At 37.1% G+C, this 16582-nt stretch overlaps 1 protein-coding gene and 1 pseudogene across 2 annotated transcripts; both read left to right on the top strand.

Moving 5' to 3' along the window:
* Positions 1 to 806: 806 nt before the first annotated feature.
* Positions 807 to 16342, top strand: ARHGAP11A (Rho GTPase activating protein 11A). 2 transcript variants are annotated; one of them, XM_023752892.1, is made up of 8 exons: positions 807 to 974; positions 1589 to 1735; positions 7898 to 7972; positions 8590 to 8757; positions 11497 to 11572; positions 12026 to 12134; positions 13939 to 14077; positions 14700 to 16342. In XM_023752892.1, the coding sequence occupies exons 1-8, from the start codon at positions 827 to 829 to the stop codon at positions 16280 to 16282; spliced, it is 2445 nt and encodes an 814-aa protein (XP_023608660.1). In that variant the 5' UTR covers positions 807 to 826; the 3' UTR covers positions 16283 to 16342. The 2 variants fall into 2 exon arrangements, with proteins under 2 accessions (XP_023608660.1, XP_023608659.1); XM_023752891.1 differs by having other exon boundaries at positions 11443 to 11572.
* Positions 6935 to 7028, top strand: LOC111825743 (annotated as a pseudogene).
* Positions 16343 to 16582: the final 240 nt, after the last annotated feature.

Genomic DNA, 16582 nt, shown 5'->3' with positions numbered 1-16582 from the left:
TTATGTATACTTTTAATAATCAGGGCAAAAAAATGTAGCTGCCCATACAACAGCAAGATGCCTTTACCTATATGAAAAGTATGGTCACTGGTGCATGCAGTGTCCTAGATAGTGAGGGGGATGTCCAACTGCCGGTTTAGGCCTGATCCCCACTGGCCTAAACCAGCAATCGGACAACATCCCCCAACGGTGCAGGCTGGGCAGAGGGGATGCCACCCTCCACCCCCCGCTCCTCCCCTGCATGAATTTTGTGCACCAGGCCTCTAGTATTATATATTTCCTTTCCATAAGAAGTCTATCCTGTATAATTTAAGAAACAATATACCAAATGATTTACTATGTCTTCTCTGTGATCATTATGAATGCCTGAACTGCTTATTGGTGATTGTAGGATTCTTTGTCCAATGAATGGTTTCAGATTACTGAGTTTTTAAAATATTTGTGTTTTGCTCTTCAAATTTCTCTTCTCTTTGCTGTCAATGAGCCTGCTTGTTCTAGACATACTTCCTGCCTTCTAATACTTCCGATTTTCTGTGTGTGGGTTTGAAATCAGACATACTCAATTTGTGTGGAAAAACAAAGTGTGGGCTCTATGTTTGCATGATTTTGATGATGTGTATCTAAGCACACAGAAGCTGTGTATTTCTGGTTCTGTCTTTATTCAACCTGATCATGTAGATTGATGGATGAAAGGTAACTATATTGTGACTTGTGTTGGACTGGAAAAGTAAAAGGTCTTCAAAATATACTTAATACTTTATTTTAATTTTTATCTTTGGTGCCATCTCGTAAAACCTTTTTTTCATTTAGGTCCAGTGAGAATAAGATGGATAGCAGCAATCTTGCAGTGATATTTGCACCAAATCTTCTTCAGACAAGTGAAGTACATGAAAAGATATCTGCCAACACAGAAAAAAAGCTACGATTGCAAGCTGCAGTAGTACAGACTTTTATTGATTATGCATCAGATATTGGTAAGATGTAGTTGCATTATTAAGTAACTAGAGGCCCGGTGCATGAAATTCGTGCACGGGAGAGGGGGCCTGCACCCTCTCCAATCTGGGACCCCTTGCGGGATGTCTGACTGCCGATTTAGGCCTGATTCCTGCGGGATTGGGCCGTTCGGAAGTCAGACATCTGTCTCACCATCCGGGACCGCTGGCTCCTAACTGCTCACCTGCCTGCCAGCCTGATCACCCCTAACCACTCTGCCTGCCTGCCTGATTGCCCCTAACCACTCTGCCTGCCTGTCTGATGTTTTTAACTGCTCCCCTGCCTGCCTGATCGCCCCTAACCTCTCTGCCTGCTTGCCTGATCGCCCCTGACTGCCCTCCCCTCTGGCCTGATCTCCCCTAACTGCCTCTGCCTCAGCCCCCGCCACCGTGGTTTTGTCCGGAAGACGTCCGGTCTAATTAGCATATTACCCTTTTATTAGTATAGATGGGATTTATTTAAGTGAGGGAGATCCCAGCTTCTTCAAGTGAACTCTGAAGACAACTGTTAGAAAGTTGGTATATACTATTGAAACATTTCGGGGGAGAGAGGGGCAAGTAGAGGAAAGATCTTAATTGTGAACATTTTCTTTTAGGACATGTTCCAGATTTTATCATGGAAAAGATACCGCCTATGTTGGGTATTGATGGTCTCTGTGCTACTCCATCACTGGAAGGCTTTGAAGAAGGTCAATATGAAACTCCTGGTGACTATAAGAGAAAGCGAAGACAAAGTGTAGGAGGTAAGGAGCAGTGACAGTTTGTTTTAGGGAGGTATAGCAATTTGCTTTATCTGAAATTCGCTTGAACATAAAGACGTAGAAGCTATGGTGTATGCCATTTTGGTGCTTACAGCATAGTTAGAACGGCATGACATATGCATGTGAAAAGTAAAAGTGACAGTATAATCTAATATTAAGTGCTAGATCTTCAGCACAAACCAAATGAGAAAAGTTCCCAGGGTTGTAATGGTCAGGGCTCTTCAAAGTGAGCCTTCTCGAAGAAAAGGTAGAATGTAAGGGGGATTGGGTGGAGGACCAGGATAATTGTATCTCACTCTAGATGAGAAGAATGCTATGAAAAAATATTTCTGTAAGAAAGAAGTAATCAATGTCTGTAAAAAGACCAACGTGACTTGAAGTGTTCATCCTAAGGATTAGGATGATATGGTGAGCTCAATGTCAGGCTAAAGAATTAGAACATTGAGTATTAGAGAACCATTGAAGTCATAACATGATTAAAAATACGGCAGTCCTTGGGTTACATCGAACTCGACGTACATCGCCATCTCCCATTTATTAAAAAATAAAAAGTTCCATCATTTCGACGTATGTACATATGTACTTAGTTTTTTATTTATTTACCACAAGTAAAGGTCAGGAATTGTTATCTTTCTTTTAAATTTTTTTTACTGTTTCAATTCATTACTGCTGTGTATGTGCTCCATGTGAGTGACGTAGGTGCTTATGTAGGTGGGTTCCGACTTACGGTGAAAATCGCATTACGTCGCGCCCTAGGAATGGATCTCCAATGTAACCCGAGGACCTACTGTATTTTAGAAAGTTATCTAGTTTGAAGAACTGAGACTTGGAGGTAGGGAGAATAGTCAGAAATGTGGGGCAATAATCCAGGTATGAGATAATGATTAGTTAGGAATATGAACTAAATAATGTGGGAACATTACCAAGGAAGAAACAAAAAAATCCAGGGTTCCATTGTAGTGAAATCAATTATAATACTTTTCAGCTGCTTTTTTTTAATTTAATTTTTTAAATTCTCACCTGAGGATATTTTTTCCATTTATTTTTTAGAGAGTAGAAAGGAGGGATGGAGAGGTAAGGAGAGGGAGAGATATGAGAGAGACACATCGATAGGTTGCCTCCCGCATGCATCCTGACAGGCCAGGGATTGAACCCGCAACCTAGGTACATGCCCTTGATGGGAAATAAAACCTGCCACCTTTCCGTGCGCAGGCTGATGCTCTAAAAGTGCTGAGAAACACTGGCCAGGGCCGCATCTCCTTGATGAAGAAGTCTGTGGCCGTATCTCCTCCAATTATCTTGGAAAATTTCTTATCTTTTGAGTATTGGAACCAGTTGTCATTAACTACCCCATTTCTTTTAACTATTGGTTTATATAGTATTACCTTCTATTTTTTCTTTGCTTCCTGTATAAATTTCTTATGCCTTCTGCATCAGTTTCCTAGGGCTACTATAACAAAGTACAACAAACTGGGTGGCTTGAAACAAAACTTGAGTACAACTGCAGAGACCATAATTGCAAATAAGGTCACATTCTCAAGTACTGGGAGTTAGGTCTTAAACATATCTTGGAGCACACAATTCAACCCATTAAACTTCTTCCTATCCCAAATGTAGCTATTTTAAGACACAGATTATCTTTACTACCCTACTTCCTTATAGTTTGTTACCTCATCTAAATAGTTGAACACTGGATCTCTATCATTCACTGTTAACTCTCAAATGTCAGTTTCAGATTCATGCAAATTATTTAATAACAATTTTCCTATTTAACCACGTCAGTTCCACTTTAGTAAGGGAGGGCCTACTAGGCATTCTTCTTCTTCTTTTTTTTTTTTTTTAATACATTTCAGAGATGAAGGGAATAGGGAGAGAGATATAGAAACATCAATGATGAGAGAGTATCATTGATCAACTGCCTCCTGCACACCCCCTACTAGGGATTGAGCCCACAACTTAGGCGTGTGCCCTTGCCTGGAATCAAACCCGGGATCCTTCAGTCCACAGGCCAATGCTCTATCCACTGAGCCAAACCAGCTAGGGCTAGGCATTATTCTTTAAAAAATAAAAGTGTAAACATGACCCCCAACCACTGAGTCATACCAGTCAGACTAGTGTTTATTTTTTATGTTATAGTTAGCCTTCTTTCTTTTTAATACATTGTTTGCGGGTAGTTTTTATCGAGCGCTAACAGGTGGCGCGTGGCGCGGGCCATTTTTGCTAATTTTTTTGCACAAATGGCAACATTCAGTAAAATTGCGATAACTTTAGTTTACGTATTTATACGTTACCCGCATTCTACCGCTAGTCTATAAAAAAACATATTAATACGTGTCCCGCGCTCTACTTACTACCAGTCAACGTAAAATGTATAAATACGTTTCCCGCATACAATGTGTTAATATCAGACTTTGAAATGCCACAAACATCACTGTGATCTGATTTGCAGTAGCTTTAAATAATCTTTTGACTTTTTTTTTTTTTTCACTTTTTAAATTGTGGAAAAATATAACAAAATTTACCACCTTAACCATTTTAAGTGTACACTTCAGTAGTGTTCAGTACATTCACATTGTACAACTAAACTCTAGAACTTTTATTTTGCTGTTATAAGAGTTAGTTACTTATTCCTTAACTTTATGCTATATATGACAATTCTCAATAATTGTATTGCTCCAGAATCTACACAGAATTCATGAGCACACTCTTAAAATAAGTAAGAGGAATTTGGTCTATCATAATTTTCCCATTCTTGCCTGTGTATGTGAGTGTGTGGGCTCCTTGGCATTGTCTTTGTGTTAATGAATGTCTTTCATGGACACTGATGCAGCACTGAACTGATTCAATTAATATGATGCCCTGAAATCCTCTATAATAATAAAAGCATAATATGCTAGTTAGACCAGACGTCCTTCTGGACGAAGCTGGAGATGCGAGGGAAGCCTGGGTCCCGGGTGCCTGCCGGTGGCCTGAGGGAATCCTGGGTCCCGGGTGCCAGAGGGAAGCAGATGCCGGCATCCAGGGGAAGGAAGGCCTACTCTTGCACGAATTTCATGCATGGGGCCTCTAGTGTATAATTAAAGGCTAATATGCAAATCGACTGAACAGCGGAACAACTGGTCGTTATGACGCGCACTGACCACCAGGGGGCAGACACTCAATGCAAGAGCTACCCCCTGGTGGTCAGTGCGCTCCCACAGGGGGAGCACCGCTCAGCCAGAAGCTGGGCTCCCAGCTGGCAAGCGCAGTGGGGGGAGCCCCTCCTGCCTCCATGGCAACACTAAGGATGTCTGCTGTGAGCAGGCCTAAGCTGTCAGTCAGACATCCCCTGAGGGCTCCCAGACTGTGAGAGGGTGCAGGCTGGGCTGAAGGCTCCTCCTCCCCGGAGTTCACGATTTTTGTGCACCAGGCCTCTAGAGAGGTGGTCTATACTTTCAGTGTGGCCCATTATGCACCAAGGACAGTCTCAGATTATGGAGGGAACAGTTTGTCTTTCCATACTCCTGGTTTTGCTGTGCTGGTCTAATTGTGTTTATCTGCTGTGGCTGAATCTGTTGCTCTGTGTCTTCTGCTCTGCATCTTGTTTCTCTTCTTTTCCTTTCTTTTTTCTTTTTCCTCTCCCATATTAACCTTGTTGATCTGCCCAGGTTTCATAAAGGTTGGCTTGGTTAGCCATTGCCTGCGAGTTAGAGCATTGCCTATTTTTGGCTCTTTGAGGTTTTCAGTATTCTCCTGGTTTGTATATATTTCACTTGAGAGTGTAAGATTTCTCAATACATAAGGGCGCTATAGCTGAGCTTGAATTTAGTAGTAAATAACTACGTTGAGTGATATTTGCTGATTAACATATTTAAGAGATTTTGTTTCATTGTGACTGAAAATTAGGGGTACATTTTTGCATGAAAGTATTCCTGTTGAAGTCACAATTTCTTATATAGCTAAATCCAGTGTATATTTTTTGGCTTGTATTATTGAGAATCTCTGACTATTTGATTATGTCCTGTCTTTCCTGATATTTTTTTTCCTCTCCTTTTTAATTTGTTTATTTTTGGTTTTGCTTTGTAATACTATGCTTTCATGGTTTTCCTGCCTCTTAAGTCATTTGTTCTGTCTCATTTTTCTGGATTTTTTTCTGACCACCTCTTGAATGTTCCATTCTTTCATACTTGATCTTCTTACTCTTTGTCCTCTATTTATTTGTTTATTTTTAAAATAGATTTGTATTGATTTCAGAGAGGAGGGAGAGAGAGATAGAAACATCGATGATGAGAAAGAATCATTGATCAGCTGCCTCCTGCACACCCCACACTGGGGAGCAAACCCACAAGCCGGGGGACCAGGAATCAAACCGTGACCTCCTGGTTCATAGATCTACATTCAATCACTGAGCCATGCTGGCCGGGCTTTGTCCTCTTTTTAAATGATCTCATTCATTGTCATTTTTAAAAACTACCATTTCTGGGCTGATGATTCCCAAATCTACTTCTCCAGCCCAGATCTTTACACAAATGGATTTATATCATCTCAGTGTTTCATAGACATGTCTAACTCTTTTTTCATAATGTCCCCTTTTTTTTTGGTGGCACCATTATCTACTGACTCAGCAAGTCAGAATTTTCCCCACATCTCACTGTTCACCAAATCTTGTAACTTTGATCTCTTAAATTATTCCTGCCTTCATTTTCCACTGTTCTGTCCCTGTTCAGACCTTCATCTGCTGTCTGGCTAATTTCCACTCTTCCTTCAGGTCTCAACTATTCCTCAGGAATACCTTTGACTCCCCAGTATAAATCAGTTGTTATATTTGTACCTCAGACTATTTAACCCACTTGTCATTATGTATTTAGTATTTCCTTAGTGTACTTGTTTCCTCTCTGAGAATAAGTTCCATAAAGGCAGACTGTTTTGGTCAGTGTTGTATCTCTAATGCTAGTGCAGTGCTTGATACATTATAGGAACAAATTAAATACTTGTTGAATGACTTAGTAACATACTTAGAAGAACCTTCAGCTAGTTTGCCTGCCTCCAAGGAGGCTTGCTGCCTCAGGTCTGTCTTTCACACTGCTGTCAGAGCAATTTTTCTAAAATGTGCATCAGACAGTTTTGCCTTTGGAGAAAGAAGTTCAAGTTTTTCAAAATGACACACAAGCCCTCTTCCTGATATAAAAAGGGTTATCTTATGTTCACTTCAGCAGCACCTACACTAAAAATTGGAATGATACAGAAAAGATTAGCATGACCCTTGCACAAGGATGATACAAATTCCTGAATTTTTGTGACTGTGGGGGGAAGGGTGGTGGGTGGAGGTGGAAGAGGATATGTGGGAGATAAATAGTGGTGGAAAATAATAAAACAAAGGGAAGAATTAAAAACAAACCACAAGATACTACTTAAAAAAGGCTTATCTCTTACCTTATCTACTGTTCACTGTTTGCTCTAGCAAAACCAAACTACTGGTTTCACCCAGCCATTGTAGCTCTGGTTGAGCGTTGACCCATGAACCAAGAGGTCACCAGTTCCATTCCCAGTCAGGGCACATGCCTGGGTTTCGGGCTCCATCCCCAGTTGGGGGCGTGCAGGAGGCAGCCGATCTTTGATGTTGCTCTCTCATCAATGTTTCTATCTCTCTATTCTTCTCCCTTCCTTTCTCTCTAAAGTAAATCAATAAAAACATTTTTAAAAAGATCTGCTAGTTTCTAGTATACATAAATCTTGTGTTTACTTACATGCCTATGCATATGCTGTTCACCTTGCCTCAAATCAACACCTACTAATCCTTCAGAACACAGGCCAGGTTTTACTTACCCTGCAAAGCTTTTTCTCTTATTGCCACTTCCCCTTCCTCAACAAGTAATGCTTTCCTCTTCCATACTCTTTCCGTACATCATAAGTATTTGTTTTACATTTCATTTGGTATTGTATATCTCTTATTTTTTGAAAGAGAGATCAGAGTATAAGTGAAATGGAATAAAATATACCATTTAGGTTTTTTCCTATTTTGAAATAATAACCTTAAGTGACCTTAAAAACATATGTTGATACAAATGTAGATTCTAGAAGACCACAAATATCAATGTGAATTATTGGTGAAAGTTAGGTAAATGTTATAATTAATTATATGATTATATATGCCTTGCATTTCAGATTTTGTCAGTGGAGCACTAAATAAACTTAAATATAACAGAACACCCTCTGTTACACCTCAACAAGAAAGAATCAGTAAGTGATATGTATTTAATGAAAATTTCTGAGTTATTTTGGTTTAATCAAATCCAATATTTTCAGTGGAGATACTGTACTATAATACTATGCTGTGACTTGCTAATTACATTGGATATAATAAACCCAAAATTATAGAGAAGAATTTCTTTTAGTCTTTTATCTTTAATCTTCTAAATCATGCTTTTCTGTTTCTTATAAGTTAGATGTTATTGAACATGTAAGAATAACTCAATTTTATTTTTGCTTTAGAACCAGAAGTTTATGAGTATATGTGACCCTCTCCCCCCCCTTTTTTTTAATCTTGGTTTGCTTGTGGTTGAAATTATTTAGCCCAGTAACAGACAATTATAATTTTCTTCCCTATGTTAATATTCTTTAATGTGAATTATATGCATCTTTTAGTATATTTTGCTCAAGTTACTACAGCTTGCCTATTTTTATTTTACAGAGTTAATGATATCAATTTAGTTTTATAGCATGTATTTGATAATGTGAACATATATCGCTCCATTCTTTGTTTAGTCCTAAGTAATAGTTTTATAAGAATAAATTTATAAAGCTTTTTTATTTTATCAACATTGTGGGAGAAACAATAAATTGTGGGGGTTTTTCAGCCCAGCTGTCTGAATCTCCAGTGATTCTTACACCAAATGCTAAGCGCAAACTGCCAGTAGATTCTTCTCATGGTTGCTCAAGTAAGAAAAGGAAGTCCATCAAGCACAATTTTAATTTTGAGTTGTTGCCAAGTAATCTCTTCAGTACCAGTTCTACACCAGTATCAGGTAACAAATGTGATTTACATAATTGGGTTGTAAACATTAACATAGTGCCTGTTCTGGGTAAAGTGCTATTTCATGTTAATACTGCCCTTGAGGAGCCAGAGCTTTATTTTTTATTAAACCTGAATTTTTATAAAGTCCCCTAAATTTTAAAATAGACTGATCCGTATAATTGACATGTATGTGGTTTATGGCCATGCCCATTGAAAGTTATGAGAAATAACTGGGAGGGAGAGTCTGGCTTCTGTGGATAGCATCAATGCTCAGATTTTATGTGATTGGACATACTGAATTCTACTTCTGGATCTGTAGCTATAGCTGTATTGCTGTCTTCTGTTGAGTTGAGGTTGTCCAAAGTTTGATCATCTCTGAATCCACAGTGGGGTAACTATCATGAGTTGCATGTGGATGGGGGGGGGTGGTGGTGGTGGAATGTAATATTTTTAATGTTTTATGCTCTAAAAGCTTTAAAAAGTTTTTATATACTGTTTCTTGTAGCATGGCTTCCAGATCCCTTACCATCCCAGCCATTTTCTTCCAAATGAACTATAAGTTCCTAATATGGCCAACCAGAGCCTCCAGGGAATAATATAATTCAATCATGCCCATTTGAGTGCCAGACTTTTGTTAGTGTGGTCTTAGGTTGGGTTGGCTTCTTTAGCATGTGCAACAATACAGTTGGCTCAAAATAACCTATAGTCAACCCAAATGAAATGAAACCATAACTAAGTCTGAGGTCTTCCATCTCATATTTAGTCAAAATGTGAGTAATCTCTACCTCTTTTAGATTTTTATTGGTTGGTTTCTGACAATGTTAAGAGTTCCATTTTGAATTCATTAGCTGGGTTAATAGATCTTCTCAAAGGCCTCTCTTGTTTATTTAAAAAGTTTATATTTTCTTTGTTTGTTTTATTAAAAATTGAAAACAATAGCAATTTGTTCTCTATGGTCCTTAACAGGTTCTCTTGGTTCATTAATGTGTAATAATAAGAATTTTGAGGCTATGTCTGTAGCTTTTTCAGTATTCAGAAGTTGAAGACTTCAATTTATTTCAAAGTAACTTTGGGTTTCGTTTTTTGAAATTTAAAGGCTTTTCCATTTTGGAGGACTTTTTCCAAATGGCACATGTGAAGTGTGGTTCTACCTGCCTTTGCTTATTCGCATTACATTGTCCCCAAGGATGATCTGCTGACTCCTTTTCTCTAAACTTCCCCCAAATAAGGTTAAACATTCTTGTGTTATTGTAACATTACTATGAACCTGCTTAATCAGTGAATTTTTTAAATAAAACATTAAACAACAGTAATCCTATTATTTTAACTCACCTCTTTGTTGTTGTTAGTCCTCACCTGAAGATATTTTTCCATTGATTTTTAGATAGTGGAAGGGAAGGGGAGAGACAGAAAGAGAAACATCAATGTGAGAGACACATTGATTGGTTGCCTCCTGCACACACCCCAACCAGGGCTAGGGATAGAGCCTGCAACTGAGGTATGTGCCTTTGACCAGAATCAAACCCAGGATCCTTCAGTTCGTGAGCAAACACTTCAACCACTGACCCAAACTGGCTAGGGCTCACTTTTTTTTTTTCTCCTATCCTACTTTCTCAGGCACAATTCAATAAATTAAATTTTCAAAATGTTTTTTTTAAATGTTATAAAGGCAATATTATCTAAAGTCCATGAGTACCTATATACAATTTCTTTCTTACATATGTGATAACTTTGCATTATGCCATGTATTCTGGTTGTGCCTTCCTATGATCACTGCAGCCCTAGGATAAAGCTACCTGTGTCATATTGGATACATTATACTGTCCTCCAAAATTTTATTTAGCCAAGTGCACACACCCCAAGGTCACTGTAATGGTTGTAGTATTAACTATTTTTATAACTGAAAAACACTTGGATGTCTCTGGCGACCCATGTGAATTTATCAAAACAAATGACAAGAGGGTTCACGCTTGTGGAGTGTGTCTTAGGCATAATTCAAATGTAAGTCAAATGTATATGGAGCTTTATTTTATAATTATTTTACTTTTTTCCTCATTTCTTTTATAGTCAATTATAGTGTTAAAATAACTTGATCAAAATGAGCTGTTGTAACCACCAGTTTTTAGCATGGAACATGACAGTAGACAAGTGGTTAGGCATGTGTTATAGATTATTTTCTTGCTAAAAATATTAGACAAGTTATATTCAAGTCATACAGCAGTTGGCTAGCAGGTGCATACTGGATACTCAGACTCTAAATTGCTTTTCAATAGTTTATTTTTAGTAATATTTAATATTACGTATCAGATACTTTGCTGGGCATTTTATATATATTACAATAATACTTATATTTGCTATAGAAATCCATTTTCAAAGCCTCAAGTCATTAGTAAATGGTGAGACAGACTGTCTCGTAAGCTTGTCTTTCTCCAATCCGCAACAGTGCCACTCCTTTGTATTCTTAGACAAGTTTAAAACTCCAATGTGCAAGCAATGGTTAATCTGACCTTTCATTTCTACTAAAAAGAAGAAAATTGATTCTTTTTTAGTTGAGTTGGGTTATTTGGCCCCTAAAATTTTTAAGCAGAAGTGATATGATTTTTCTTGTGGCTTTAAGTCTAATCACTATTAATAATTTATATTTTGAAAAAGAAAATAAGTGTGTGTGGTATATTACATGTGATTGTTTTTATAGTTCACTTTGATACAAGCCCAGAGGTGTCATCTCAGAGTTCACTCTCTCCTGTAGCCATCAGTGGAAATCATTTGATCAGTACAGATGTACCACGGCGAAGTAAAAGGATTGCAAGCAAAAAAGTTTGCAGGTAATTTATCTAGGGTATTTTCATTGGATAAATATTTGATGTATATAGCTAATAAAATATTTTGTCTTTATACCAAGAATCATAATTTAAAAAAATGTTTTCTGCGTTATTAACCAGGTGCCCTTTATATATTCTCCAGAGAAAGATTCCTAATTTGAATCATTTACTTGCTTGAAATCCTACTTCAAGTTGATATGTGTAATTTTTAAATTTCTGGTTAATTTAAAAAGCTAGTTTATTCTGATGATTCTGGTATATAAGTGACTAAATAACTCTTGTGATAGATGGAAAAATCATTTTTGCGTGCAAATACAATGTGTTCACATATGGTATCTTAAAACTGAACTGATTTTAGAAATATTATTTGCTCTGGACATTCTCAAATTTCATTTTGCAAAAGTTTCTCCAATTTTTTTTGCTATAAACTAATATTTTAAATTCCATTTTTTTAAGGGTGGAATCAGGAAAAGCAGGCTGCTTCTCTCCTAAAATCAGTCGTAAAGAAAAAGTTCGAAGATCTCTTCGTTTGAAATTTAGTCTGGGAAAAAGTAGCAAAGATGCAGTAAGTGTCTATCACCATTTCACTGATGTTTATCATAGCATAATGCTGTAGATTTGATGCTGAAAGACCCTCTCAACCCTGCCTCTCCTCTAGCTACTTTCCCATTCTCTACTCCTCTTTATACCAAACTCTTAAACTTGCCTATCTCTAGTCCCTCCTTTTCCGATTCCATTGAGGCTTTCATCCTCAACACTCACAGAAAATATCCTCATGGTCACCCATGAATTCATCCTCACTCAAGCCACTAGACAAAGATCAGTCCTTGTTTGACTTGACCCACCGGCAACATTTGACCTGGCTGATCACTTGCTCCTCTTCAAGGTACTTTCTTTTCTTGCTTCAAGGACACTGTTCTCATGAGTTTCTTCCTTCTTTGCTGGTTACTCTTCTAATTCCTTTGCATTGGAGTTCCCAAAGCTTCATCTTTGGACCTCTCTTTTCTTTCTCCACTCACTCAAAGGTGATCATCAATTTTAAACATCATATATTTACTTGAGACTTTCAAGTTTATATCTCCAGCCCAGAATGCTCTCCTGAACACCTTGTCTGTTTCTTAACATCTGCCTACTTGACCTCCATAGTTGGATGTCTATCCAGTAGACATCTCAAGTGTAACCTTTCCCAAATAGAAGTCTGAGATGCATTTCTTCACTGCCTCTATTTTTCCAATCCTACCCTTTCCCCAATCACACTCCTACCTGTAGTCTTCACCATCCAGTTATGGCAACTCAGTCACTTAGGCCAAACCATGCAGGCATTCTTGACTCCTCACTTTCTCTCACACACCCTGCCTACACCATTACGAATCCTGTCTTAACTATTGCATTCCGAGTATATTGAGATCAGTTTCATCAGTACTATATTGTTAACTTTAAGTCCTGTCATCTTGAACTTGTATTACTGCAATAAGTCTCTATTAGTAGCTCAACCTGCTTCTACCTTGCTGCTGTACTCTAGCCAAAATTATCCTTTTAAAACCCAAGTTAAATCATGTCATTTCTTGGCTCAGAACCCTCCAGTAACTCCTCATTTCACTCTGAAAAAAAAAAAAAAAAAAAGCTAAGTTCTTCCATCAACAGCAACCCTGCACACGACCTGCTCCCAGCCTCCTCTGAGCCCTCTTCCTGCGTACTCAGCTTCATCCACTCTTGCCTCCTTGCTGTAGGCCAAATATTCCAGACCTGGCTTCAGCCTTAGAGACTGCACTGGCATTTTCCTCTCCCTGGAATGTTTTGTTCATGACTCTCACCCTCATTTTTTTTACTCACAGATCATCATCTTATGATCACTCTGTTGGAAATTATACCCCCATCTTTTACCATTTCATATCCTTCTTACCCTACTTTACTTTTCTCCATAACACTTTTCATCTTTTGTATTATATATTATACAATATAATTGACTGATTATTATTTTCTAGTCTAAATCTCTCCACCTAAAATAAAAATTCCATGAAGGTAAGATTTTGGCCTTAGATTTTTTTGTTTTTCTTTTTAATTTCACTTTTGTGAATAGGCCCTGGCAAAGACTCATAATTTTTTTTTTAAGTTAATGAAGATGTGAGGCAGTTTTTTATTTTGCATTATAAAATATCAACTAAGAGCTGAGTCAAATGCTTACAGTTTTTATCATACATGCAAATGTATTTGGTACAAAATTGGTACAATTTGGTACAATTTCTCAATTATATTATTTTTAATTAACTATAGAATTTTGATAATAAAAATTTATTTTGTTTTAATATTTTGAAAATTAACTGGTTTACTTTTTAACGAAAATGTTCCAATTTTTCTTTTCTGTACAGAATGGGTGTTCTGGTGTCAATAGACATGAAAATGTTGGTCGACGACTTGCAAATCAACAAAATTTAAAAAGTAGTATTGAATCTGTAAAAACAGGCCTGTTTTTTAGCCCAGATAATGACGAAAGATTAACCAAGAAAGGTAATGGTACATTTACATGATACTATTAGAGTTTTACTCAGAAAACCTACTTTAGTAGTTGTTGTTTTTTTAATATATTTTTATTGATTTCAGAGAGGAAGGTAGAGAGAGAGAGAGAAAGAGAGAAACATCAATGATGAGAGAGAATTATTGATTGGCTGCCTCCTGCATGCCTCCTACTGGGGATTGAGCCCACAACATGGGCATATGACCTCACCAGGAATCGAACCATAACCTCCTGGTTCATAGGTCAATGCTCAACCACTGAGCCACGCCGGCTGGACTAATTTAGTTGTTTTTAAAATAAAAGTTTTCCAACTTAATTGAGATATAATTTACACATGTCCTTTCATTACTTTTTTAATGATAAAATATATTAAGTAACTGTTCTGAAAATTTAAAATTCATGTTTAAATAAAAAATTTGAATTGGCATTGTATTTTTCTGTGAATAATTGGAGGATGCTTATAAATATGAAAGTTTGACATTTAAAAATTCTTTTCAACAAATCTAATTTATTAGAATTAAATGCTTAGTACCTTTATTCACCATGTATTTGGATAATAATGTAAAAACTAGGTCAAATATAAATGATTAAAAACCCTGAACTGTTTTATTTTAGGTTCAAAAAAGATCAGTAAGTCTGAGGAACATTTATTGACTCCAGAGCAACTGGATGGAACAAGTTACCGAATGTCTTGGACTGGGCCTAGTAATTCAAGTTTTCGAGAAATAGAAGCAAAAGAAGCTTCTCCAATAGAGGGAAATCTTGAGGTGGAAAACTCTTGTTTGGAGCCTGATATGGTAGAAAAGTCATCTATTAATTCATATGAACTCACCCCTTCTAATGTACACAATAAGCATAATGACAACCTAACCGGAAGCTCTCTTAGTGGGGATGAAAATAACTTGAGTACAGAGACTTTGGTGAAAATTCAGAAAGCATTTTCTGAATCTGGAAGTAAGCTTCATGCATTGATAAATCACAAGCAGTCATCAATTACTAATGTTGGGAAAGTAAAAGTAAATGAAACATCTTCTATAGCATATAGCTCAGGGGAAAATCTATTTGAAAATAATGATTTGACTGTGATAGAATCAAATGAACACCACACTGGTAAAAGTGAAAATAGTTTTTCAGAAAGAGACTTCTCACGACATCAAACTCAAAAATTAGATAGAAAAGCAACTATAAAATGTTATTCAACTAATATGAAGATGGAACATGATGATATCATTCATTCAGATATGCCAAATGATGACTTAAACAAGCAAGAATTGCCCAGTGATGAACAGATAAAAACACAACAGTCCCCAAGGGATAAACTAAATACTAAATTAAAGGAGGAGAATATGATTGAAGAGAACTTGTTGAAATGCCCAGCTCCTAGGGAGGATGCAGCTAACACCTCTTCCTCAGAGCAGATTACATGTGATACAACCAGCTTATCAAAACCTAGGCGTGTGACAATGGTTACACAACAGTCACTGGTGGAAAAGTGTGATACAAGGCTATCTGAACATTTACAAGTAACAGAACATGGAAAGGTTTCAGACCACATACAATGGTTTAATAAGCTTTCTTTAAATGAATCAAATAGGACAAAAGTTAAATCACCTCTTAAGTTTCAGCGCACACCTGTCCGTCAGTCTGTCCGAAGAATTAATTCTTTGTTGGAGTATGACAGACAACCTGTAAGGCACAAATTGGCACATCTTGGTGATACTGCTTCTCCTCTGGTTAAATCAGTGAGTTGTGACAGTGCTCTTCCCTCTTGTATAGAAAGTACGTCAAATGATTCCTCAATTTCACATACCCAATCAGGTTCTAAGGAACGGAAGTCTGTTTCATGCAAACAGTCAAATGTTGATGCAGTTACAAGATCAAGCATGGAATTAACTTCTAAATCTTTCTCACAGATGAAGAGGCACCCAGACTCTATGAATGCTTCGGTTGGGTCAACCAGAGTTTATAAACAAAAAGTGATATCTGATGGCCAAATTACTAGTAAGGGTCCTTTGGAGGATCTGACAAATCATGATATGTTAAGATCTGTTGTAAATAATAATACAGGCTTATCTGGGATAAATAGCAGGATCCTTAGGAAGCCGTCAGAAAGAGAAAGGGTCTGGTATAAAGGTTCTCCCAAAAATCCTATTGGAAAAGCTCAGCTACTACCAACAAGTAAACCTGTAGACTTGTAATTGGTAAATGTTATACTTGTCATTAATGTAAATAAAATCACTTGGTGATGTGCTTGTTAATTTGTAGCTCAAGCAACTTGGATTCTTGTGCTTGTATAAATGACTACTTTGTTTTCCTTAATTATGGCAATATTTAAGACTTTAATTTGTTTTCCTTAAATATGGCAATATTTAAGACTTTAATTTTATTGTGATGTTTTAAAACAGGTTACACTTTACTTTTTAAAATTGCATGAATTTTATGTCTTAAGTGTGATGGGAAGAGTAGAATAAGTTGTGTCTATTTCCTGTTATTCCTCC

This window comes from Myotis lucifugus, unplaced genomic scaffold (genome assembly GCF_000147115.1).
Source record: "Myotis lucifugus unplaced genomic scaffold, Myoluc2.0 scaffold_38, whole genome shotgun sequence".
In the NCBI taxonomy this organism is placed as follows: Eukaryota; Metazoa; Chordata; class Mammalia; order Chiroptera; family Vespertilionidae; genus Myotis; species Myotis lucifugus.
Note: the sequence above shows the minus strand (reverse complement) of the source record. Positions and strands in the feature narration are given on the sequence as shown.

Coding starts and splice junctions, on each gene's coding strand:
- ARHGAP11A (XM_023752891.1), top strand. CDS start 827: ATGGATAGCAGCAATCTTGCAGTGATATTTGCACCAAATCTTCTTCAG. Junction 7,973..8,589: donor ACCTCAACAAGAAAGAATCA/GTAAGTGATATG, acceptor GGGGTTTTTCAG/CCCAGCTGTCTGAATCTCCA. Junction 12,135..13,938: donor GAAAAAGTAGCAAAGATGCA/GTAAGTGTCTAT, acceptor TTTTCTGTACAG/AATGGGTGTTCTGGTGTCAA.